The sequence below is a fragment of the Solanum pennellii genome, chromosome 3 (genome assembly GCF_001406875.1).
Source record: "Solanum pennellii chromosome 3, SPENNV200".
Taxonomy (NCBI): domain Eukaryota; kingdom Viridiplantae; phylum Streptophyta; class Magnoliopsida; order Solanales; family Solanaceae; genus Solanum; species Solanum pennellii.
The window spans coordinates 4,742,424-4,753,259 of NC_028639.1; the positions used below are offsets into that span (position 1 = coordinate 4,742,424).

General features: G+C 31.2%; 1 protein-coding gene across 1 annotated transcript; it reads right to left on the reverse strand.

Moving 5' to 3' along the window:
* Positions 1-4,641: 4,641 nt before the first annotated feature.
* Positions 4,642-10,836, reverse strand: LOC107012969 (mitochondrial phosphate carrier protein 1, mitochondrial). Its single transcript, XM_015212947.2, has 6 exons — positions 10,533-10,836; positions 8,612-8,961; positions 8,479-8,522; positions 7,442-7,656; positions 7,159-7,283; positions 4,642-5,267 (listed from the first exon to the last, which is right to left on the reverse strand). The coding sequence occupies exons 1-6, from the start codon at positions 10,704-10,706 to the stop codon at positions 5,201-5,203; spliced, it is 975 nt and encodes a 324-aa protein (XP_015068433.1). The 5' UTR covers positions 10,707-10,836; the 3' UTR covers positions 4,642-5,200.

Here is a 10,836-nt window from a genome sequence, read left to right on the forward strand (position 1 = left end):
CCGCACCGCCACCCCACAAAAAATAAAAATTTAAGTTAATTTTTTAAAAATGTTTTCAACTTCAAATTTTATTTTTTTTCATCCCTACCATCGTCCCACAATGACCCCCATCCAAAAAAAAATTAAGCTTATTTTAAAAAAATATCACTTTAAATATTTATAACCATACAAATGTCTTGAAATTTTAGACTATAAGTTTATAAAAACTTTCTTTTAACTTGATGGTCTTAATTATTTGGAATATAAAGGTATTTTTTAATCACAATAATATAGAACATATAAAGTTCAAATCCTAACTTCTCATTTGTAAGTTTTTAAATTTTTTTAATATTTAATTGGTTAAAAATATATTGTAAAACACTTTATTTGGGGAAATGAATTTTTTTATTAAAAGAAATGTCATCCTGACAAGCAGTAAAAATCACAAATTTCCTAAGTAGCATTTCACGTTCATTATCTCCCAAACTTTATATGTGCTATATTATTATGATTAAAAAATACCTTGTTGATGTAGTTGATCATGATTCATTTTCTTTTATTTGTTGATTTTTTTCGATAAAAGATTATATACAAATATCTGATCTTGAGATTGAAAAAAATATTATTTACTTACGTAATACTAAAAAATAAAACACCTATTTATTTTTTAAGAAAATATTTTTCATCGTAAAAAAGATCTCGTTCCTACCAAACTCATGACCCCAACCTTCAAATCAATTTTAATAACCTAGTATTTTTTGTAGTGATGATAAGGATTGTGCAAATTTTTATGGAGAACAAATATTAATTTAATTATTATTGTCATTTCATGCTAATCAACCATTTTTAGTTGATAAAAAATGTGCATATTATTGTCATAATGTGATTTGAAACGACAAAGCCAAATGTAGTCACTTGATTTGTAATATGTGGTTGATATTATCCTTATTTATATCCAAAATAAAAATATAGAGGCAGATTTTTCACAATTTAATTTAATGGAGAACCTTTTATTCCTAAACTATTTAATAGTGTATTTTAAATATATACATGTCCCGTTGATATATTATTATTATGCAATATATTTTATATCTACGTGGGCATATATGTACCTTTAAAATACACTATTAAATAGTGTATGGATAAACGGTCTTTTTCAAAAATTGATATCGTAACAGCAATTTCAATCAAAATTCTAATATATTTCAAACCTATTTCTCAAATTCTAAAATATAATCCAACTATCACATGATTTTTATAAAAAGGCCAAACATACATTGTTTAGTTATGGAAAAATTACATGAAGTAATACATTTTAAGAAATAATTACTGATTTTAGCGATACTTTTTATTTATTATCATTTATAGTAATATTGCGATAAATCTGTAATATATATTAAAAGTGAATTATTTATGCAATATATTTGAATTATAATTATTTTTGAAATATATTGTTGTTTCTTTGGTAAAAAAAAATGGTCACATTGTATTATAAGTGTATTAAAATGTGTGATAAATGTATTATCTATCATTAAAACTTGTATTATATGTGAATAACAAATTATTCTTTGTAATATGTATTAAATTTTTATTATAAATGAATTAAAAGTGATCAAGTAAAAAAAATATTATTGTTATAAATGATAAATATTTTTTTATTATAGCATATTTATGTAAGTTTTCCTTTATTTAATTGAATGTTAGGCCAAACTTGTGTGGTGGACAATTATTTTCCTTTAATAACAGGTATATATATATATATGTATATATATATATATATATGTATATATATATATATATATAGTTAATTGAATGTTAGGACAAACTTGTGTGGTGGACGATTATTTTCTTTTAATAATAAGTATATATATATATATATAAACTCTTATTGTTATTTCAAGCTATCAATGGGTAAAACTTACCCGCATCAAGTGTTTACATTAAATCAAGACATGCATGACATGTGTTTAAATTTATAGTTCATTTTACTTGACCATAATTAATTAACATGTATTTTACTTTATTAAATCACATAATAATGAAAATTGCATTGATTTGATATAAACACTCTATGCAGATAAATTTTTTCCTAAACAATAATGTGATTTAAAATAACAAGCTAAAACTAAATTGATAAGTATGTTTTTTTTTCATCAAAGAGTAATATGTGGCTTATATTTTCTTCATTCCAATTAGATATTCCCAAAAATCACATTTGAAGTTATTTTAAATGTGGTAAAGAGTAAGAAGCCAAATCGAAATTGATATTATTATTATTTTTGTAAAAGAACCTAAATATTTCGTAGTCATAATTAATATTAAGTTTAAATTGATTCTCAAGCATATAATATATATATGAAAATAAAATTCTATTTAAAAAATAAAAACATGGCTTTCAAAATCGATCTCCAGAGGTCAATTTATTTTCTTTATTCTAAATTATTTTACCGTAGTAGGATACATTTCTACTACTAAACCATTGATATTTGTTGGTTTAAAACTTCGATTTTTTTTCTTATTATGCGTTTTAAATTATTTTATTTACAAAAAAAAAAATTGACCTCGCAATTTTTAATTGAAAAGGAACAAAGGGAAAAGGGTCTGATATACCCCTCAACTTTGTTATTTGGAGCTGATATACCCCTCGTTATAAAAGTGGCTCATATATGCCCTTACCGTTATACAAACGGCTCACATATACCCCTGCCGTTACAAAATGGCTCACATATACCCTTCATTTAACGGAAGTTAAAAAATTAGTTTTAAATTTATATTTATTACTTCTAATTTTTTTAACAAATTATTTAGGGGTATATATGATTCTTCTATCAAAGTTTAAGGTATATTTTAATTTTTTTCATACATAATTTATTTTTTGACTTCTTTTATTATAATTATTTGAATTTCTTATTTTTATTTTATTTTTTTCTTTCATTCCTTAGTTTAAAGAATAAAAAATTAAAGTATTTTTTTTGTGTGTATTGTAATTTAATTTTGTATTCGAAGAAAAAATTTGGTCATCTACAATAAGTTTTACAAGAATATTAGTGAAACATAAATAAATTTGATTATCAAAATAATAATTATAAATTAGTCATTGAAATAAAAAAAAGTCAAAGAAAATATGTTTGACGAGGATTAAATTTACTCATATGGGATTATATTTTTTAGAAAAAAATAATAAAAATTTAGATTGAAATTATGATTTTTTTCATTTCCGTTAGAGGAAAAGGGTATATATGAGTCATTTGTTTACAAGTAGGGGTATATATGAGCCACTTTCATAACAAGGGGTATATCAGCTCTAAATGACAAAGTTGAGGGGTATATCAGACCCTTTTCCCAAGAACAAATAATGCTACAATAAATTAGGATCAAATGCATTTTGCAGATATTTATCAGCATTTATTAAAGAATTTTAATTTTTTAAAAATAGTTTGAATAGTGCCATATAGTTGATGTTATTGTAGTAGTAAAATCAAATTTGATCAAAATTTGAGATTGGTATGCATGTAATATAGAATTGTTTATTTCATTAAACTTGGTCATTCTCGTATGATCGTTTTTAACGATTTAAATTTTTAAATAAGATGGTTATTCGTTTCAACATTATATCAGAATTGACAAGAGATTTTATATTAAATTTAAAATATCTCATTGCAACTCGAAAAGTAAAATATATTTTCGCTATTATTAAAAGAAATTTCTACGAGGTACATAAAAGGACTTGTTAAAGAGTCGTAGGTTAAAATGTCAACGATACATATCATCAAAAAAAGTTTTACATGCTTGGCCAATGAAAAGTCAGGCTAACACGTGATCATCCGTCATCATTCTATTTTTCATTTATCATCTCATCTCTTTTTGGGCTATAAGTACATATAGGACACTTTGATGCATTAAACTTTGGCTATGCTCGAAATTTCAAGCAGAAGCTAAACCACAAAGGCGATTCTATATTTTTGCAACAAATTATTTTTCTCACAACTCGAACTCATAATTTTTTATTATTCAGTCACATGATAATAACTCACGATGCAACTTCTTGGACTACTTCACCTATGGCATAATCTTTCTTGTTGTTTCCCCAATTGTAGGGTTGTAGACATAAGTGCTCAGCAATACTGTCATCATTATTACTTATAACCTTTAGTAATGATGTCAATTTTGACTCATATTTTGGAAGACGCAAAAAAAAAATAACGTTTACTAGCCACTTTTTAGTCGTGTTGAAAAATAGTCATCATCACAAAGTTCCAAAAGATGCCGAAGAAACTCCCAAGATATTTCAAATTTTACTAGCGAAATTCGAAACTCCAAGACAATAACTATTTCTCAATTAACTCAAAATTTGGCTATTTGCAAAATTTGCCCCATAGAATATATAGTTGAAACCTCTTGGAAAAACTAGTGTCAATATGGTCCAATTCCTAACTTGGAGATGCAATACAACAACACACGACAAGGTAGAGAGTACGCAGATTTTACCCCTACCTCAAAGCTAGAGAGGTTGTTTTGGTAGACCCTCATGGAAAAACAACTCCAAAATAATCTCGAGAAAGAAGTAACAGAAGTACAAGAAACAACAGATATAGCAACGGAAAGAAAACAAAAATCGAGAGATAAGAAACAACAGAGAGTAACAGAAATCAAAGGAGAAGATGCTATAGCAAAAATGCCTTTATGCAATATCTTCACAAAATGGATTCAAATAAGAAAACAAAAATCAACAATAAGGTGCTCACCTGAGCAGCTTTGAAATCATATAAATCAGATGAGTTCATCACGCTTATTATCAAAATTCTGGCTCCGCCACCATAAACTGAGAAGTCAAAATTTTCCAGATCGATACCGTAAACTGACATGTACTCAAAAACAGTACACAAACATTTTGAGTAACTATGGTTCTAGCTAGTGGAGCCTCTAAAAACCATTATTCAGTAACTATCCGGGCCACAGATACAACTCCTGCGCCGTTGTGTAAGTGCATGACAGAGAGAGAACCTCTCTTCTCACGAAAAAAATTTCACCTTCTTCAGGCAGCTTAAAAGAAATCTGTCCCACTATAGAGCCAGTCAGCAAATTGAGCTATTTGCTGATAAAAAATGGCCTGTACATCGATTTATTTGCTGATCAAGCATTTCCGGAAAACAGTTAAGAGGATCGCTAGTTCACCCTATTTGCTAAACTAGGTGCACGAGTATTCTCGTGCTCATTATATTCATCTTGAATGACTTTGAGCCTTTTCATCTTCCTCTATATCTTTGATTACATGTCCACTGGTTGGCCTACAAAATATACATTTCACACATCAAGCCAAGCATTTAAAACAATATGAAAGGCAAAGCAAATCGATTTTGTTCTATTGATTCAAGGACAATCTCGGACAGTCATCCAAATCGACGATACATTGATAATAGCTTAACATGTATTACACAAAGAATTGGACATTATCTTACTTGTTATAATGAAATAGAGAATGCAGGTGACAGGAAAATTCAGAAGAAGCAGCGAAACAAATATCCTAGTGGATTTTCTTACTATGAGAGTCAACCTAGATAATGTATTCCCTCTAGTGGATTTGCTTACTATGAATGTCTGCTTTGACTTTGCGAGAATCCAACCCAAAATATTAAGGTAATGGGTGGAATAGCTCAAAACTTTTATAAACCCCTCCCAAAGCTCTTACACAACTCACGTAGGACAACCATGTAACTCAATACCTTCCTGCAACGTTACTTGATTTTGGCGCTTACGCGGCAACTTTCATATAATACAAGTGTAAGAATGAGCTTACCAAAAGTTGACTCGGATATATATGAAAGAATCTGATAATACAACCTAATACCTTAAAGTAATGGATGGAGTAGCACATCCACCTTAACACTTCACCCAAAAGTCACCAAGTCATCCTGAAGCGAAATAAAAACATGGAGTCTCCCTGGAACTTTCAGGCCAGAATTCTTCTGTATCTCCCATCACAGAAGAATTCCTCCACGGAATAATAACTCTTCCAAACAAAATTTTCGTGATTAGCTACTCAAGGGCTTAACACAGAACGTGTTATCTTAGAACTATAATAGTAATGAATTTGAAGGAGGGTAGTGGTATTAGTTACAGTTGCCCCTTGTCAAAGTGATGGAGTACTGACCTTAACTCTCTTTTTTATGTTATGTTATATTATATGCTCTCTAAAAAAATATTTTGGTAAACAACCAAACAATATCTGGACAAACGACGGCTTATAGAGAGGTTAGACTGTATCTACCACAAGCACATGTATTGGATAACTCTGCCAACCAAGGCTATACCAGATGGGAAGAAATCACCTAGTGCTTTTTTTGCCGGGTTTAAACATAAGACCTCATAGTTCCCCCCTCATTCACCACTAGGCTACACTACTACTACGCCTCAATCACAAGCAAATTGAGGCTAAAACCAGTACTTGGACAATGTATTTGGCTACTGCTCTCATGTACTTGAACTAATTAATTTAGATAGAGAAACTACCTTTAAAATCAGACTTGGACAAAATTTGGCTATTGCCCTTTTTTTAGAATATCTAGGCAGCCAATGCGACCTCCCTGAAAGCAGCCAAACCCCCTCTTGCTGTGTTGATAGCCCACTAAGTATCCAACATATAATACTTATTGTATACGGGCAAGCCTTTGCCCTTCTCTAGTGAAATTTATTACTTCAAAAAAAAAGTATCCAGCATACAAAATCACATGCTGAAGGTATCCGGGGCTCCTGATCATGAAAACTATAATCTTTTGTTGAGTTTTCCTGTTTCTTTTTGCTTATATTCCACTTGCACGAACACTAAGTTGTTTAGATAAAGCTCAACATGAATGTCAATTATGCGTGCTTGAGTGTGCACATATGCCTGGTGAGAGCAATTGTTATCATTTCTCGAGTTACTGTGGCTCTTCTATGTCTTATAATTGGTCAAAAATCCTATAATCTATCCAATTCATGAGAAGCAAGAAAAGCAATTCACATTGTTAATAGCTATGTGTAACTAATAACTCTCATGACTTCCAATTGGCAGATGCATGTCCAAATAACAAGAAATCGTATGCCAATATTCATGCAAAACATGCAACAATAGAAAAGTGAAAGTTGAAACTGAATCACATCATGTACCAATTAGCTATATGAGCATGGAACAGAACTTACAATCCACTTAATATTTTAATGGAGTCGTAGAACAACCACTGCAAAGTCACAACTGGTCCAACAAGCATTATCCTAATAGGAAGACTTCTCGTAAACAAATTAAGAAACCCAATTTTCTTCACAGCCTGAAAAGGTAAACAGGGTAAAATTAGAAATGAAGCAAACATGAGAATCATTGTAGTAGACATTTCTTGTTCTTTTTGTCAGTACTTCTTGTTTTTCAATTTTGTGTTTATATTATTTTATTGATTTTAGGGTGTGGGAAAACAATAAGAGATTTTACCTGCTTTAGGCTACTAGTCTTCTTGTTGTTAAGAGAAGCAACAATGTTGTCAGCGGGGTTAGAGATAATACTACCAACAGATCCAGCGGCATATCCAGCTAAACAAGTTACACTGAGCTGCTGAGTTCTTGAACAGTCTTCCCTCCTTTTCTGGATTAACTTTTTATAAAGAAAATTCACTGTATGCTCAAAGGTTGAGAACATAACTATTGAGACTGCAACGGGAAAAACAATTACCAACATTAATTTTATCGATACCTTTCGACTGAAAACCCCTAAAGCATTTATAATATAGCAGTACATCTAATCTATGTTGGTCGGGACTCTTCAAAATTTTCAGCAGGTGCAGCAATATTTTTGGAGAGTCCGAACAACATATCAGCTAATAGTCATCAATTGCTTCTACAAATACACCATTCAACTAGACCAAGATTAGAAATAACAGATGGTAGAGTAATATTTGATCTATAGCACAAATAATACTAGTATTACCATTGCAACGCATTTCAGCTAGATTTCAAGTAAAGCCAATAATGCTGCCTCAGACATTACAAAAACAGTTCTAAGTGGCCACGAAATTCTGAATAATAACTACAGCATACCCAGTGTAGTCTCACAAAGTGGGATATGAGGAGGATAGAGTGTACGCAAACCTTAACCTTACCTCAGAAGTAGAGAGGTTGTTTCCGATAGACCCTTGGCTCAAAGAAAGACGACTCAAAGCAGTCCCAAACAAGATGTAACGGAAGTACAAGAAACAGAACAGAAACTACATCAAAGCAATACGATAATCGCGGTACAAGGAACAACAGATAGTAATAGAAATTGAAAGACAAGAGACTACAGGGGCAATACTAAAAGTCTACAACTACTAATATGAAGAACTCTGAATAATAATTTTAATTATTTATCTACACCTCAAAAGAAAAGAGTGCCCACAAATGTTTCATAGGTATCACATATATATATGTACAAAATCTCAGAAGATATATACAAATTTACATCAACTGAATAGAGTGTCAAAGACTGAGAAATACATGGTATATTACGACCCAGTAGCGGAATAAGTCCCCTGTAAAACCTGAAATCAGAAAAAGGAGTTGTAGAGATAGTCAATATGAAGAAACGTTAGACCAAAGGAGAAAAGAAGTGCAACAGTTGGACTCATACCCATGGAGGCCTTCTGATGCATATATTCTTGGAAAGCCATCAGAAAGGCCTTTCGCAAAATGAGGCTGAGCTTGCACACGAACTTTAATGGCCTCAAATGGACAGAGAGCGACATTAGCAATTACTTCAGCTGATGCGCTGCTGGCGAAAAATATCAAACTCTTGTTCTGATCCACCAGTACATTTGAGTATACTTTCTTAAAGTATTCATACAGACCAAATCTACAAGCACCCTGAACACCATAGCCAAAAAACTTCCCAGCCCATCCTCGCCAAAATGCCGAGGGACCTTGTTCTCTCAACAAAGTCGTAAAACATGTGGAAATGCTACTATACTTGATAGGGTGCACCTACAAATTACAAACAGTAATTCAGAATTAAGTCCATAAATGATTGAGCAACTATACCAACCGAAAGGGGATTGATGTGTACATATATCAATTAATCAACTATGCATCAAAATTCCAAATTAGTTCGGTCAGCTTAATAATGCTTTACATCCATTCCACTCTATTGAAGCATCATTCAAAATGCTGAATAATTTAACTTTCTAATATTTAGACAATTTAAAAATCTATCATTCTGCGATGTTAGCCAACTCTTGTCTTAGCATTTTGTGTATAAGGAATCAGAAATGCAGCAGTACATTTACTTCTGACTCATTCTGGCCAAATGACAACCCAAAATTATTTTCTCAGCCTTAAGAAGAAATACACCCCAAATCCCGGGAGAGGGAAACATTATTTATTGATGCAAATCTAGCAATAAAGACGCCAAAGAAAATCTTAAAAACTATGTAGCATAATCTTAATCAATCAATTAATAGGAAAACATTATCCCCAAAAGATTACAGTCTTGATCAACCCCGCACATGTACAAGCTTTCTCCCATTACTACAAGTTCCCAAGTCTGTAACATCAGTTTTATTTATGTAAGACCCGTTGATAAAATCCAAATAAAGTTGGGTTAAACATTGAAAATCACCAGTAGAAGAACCTTATATTTCCTCTTTAGAGAATCTCGTAATAGTATCATAACAACTAAAAATAGATTCTTTAACCAAAAAGAATTCAGTTCAAATATAGAATATCTATCCAGAAGTATTCGTAACTCAATCATAGATGACGGAATCATCAAAGCACGCCTGAGTATTATGTGGTTTATGCAAATGGAGGAATGCTTAGTGCTGAGATTACTCATCTTGTTATCACCCCTCTTGATGTTTCAAAGTTAATATGTAGGTACATTTATCACCATTCTTCTAATAACAACTAATACCCCTTGATACCAATCTGGTGAGTTAGAGACAAATTTGAAAAAGGTAAAATGAATTCTTCCCATATATTCCTCCAAATTCAGCTACTACTACTCATGTTTAATGCATCACTCTTTTTTTTGTTCTACAGAAAAACATAGAGAATCTCCTAATAGTTCAAGAGCAACTAAATGAGATTGATTAACCAGAAAGAATTCAGTTCAGATATAGAACACCTATCCAAAAGTTTTCACAACTAAATCATAGATGACGGAATCATCAAAGATTTGACCTTTAAGCTACTGCTAATCATATTTAAGAATCACTAAACCCCACTTCAGTTTTTCTTCTAGAAAATCTTCTAATTGTTCCAAAGCAACTAAAAGGACATTCTTTAACCAGAAAATAATAAAACCCAATCATAGATGACGGAATCATCAAAGATTTGACTATTAAGCTACTGCTAATCATGTTTAAGAATCACTAAACCCCACTTCAGTTTTTCTTCTAGAAAATCTTCTAATTGTTCCAAAGCAACTAAAAGGACATTGTTTAACCAGAAAATAATAAAACTCAATCATAGATGACGGAATCATCAAAGATTTGACCTTTTCGAACTCTTATAACTAACTCACTAGATTTATAAAAAAGAGATGATAAGTATACCTGCATATTAACTTTGAGTACATCAAGAGGGGTAATAACAACATGAGTAGTTCCAGCACTAAGCATCCCTCCAATGGCACAAACACCATAATAACCAGGTGTAAATTCTTCACAAACTTTTCCTCCAATTAATTGACTCATATTCAAAGAAGCAATCTTTTTAGGGTCTTCCATGAAAACGAAGAAACCCCACTTCGTTTTTCTTCTTCTTCTTCAACCCATAAGTGCACCCAAAGCTTCAACTGCAAATATGATGGATCTTCCAAAGAATTTGGAGAGGGTTTTGGACAGGGTTTTTGAAAAG

What these genes read in the sequence shown, in the direction of transcription:
- LOC107012969 (XM_015212947.2), bottom strand. Translation starts at nt 10,706, where the DNA reads ATGGAAGACCCTAAAAAGATTGCTTCTTTGAATATGAGTCAATTAATT. An exon ending in GCATCAGAAGGCCTCCATGG is followed by an intron (nt 8,523 to 8,611) that starts GTATGAGTCCAA and finishes TTCTGATTTCAG; the next exon opens with GTTTTACAGGGGACTTATTC. An exon ending in ATTAAAATATTAAGTGGATT is followed by an intron (nt 5,268 to 7,158) that starts GTAAGTTCTGTT and finishes TATATTTTGTAG; the next exon opens with GCCAACCAGTGGACATGTAA.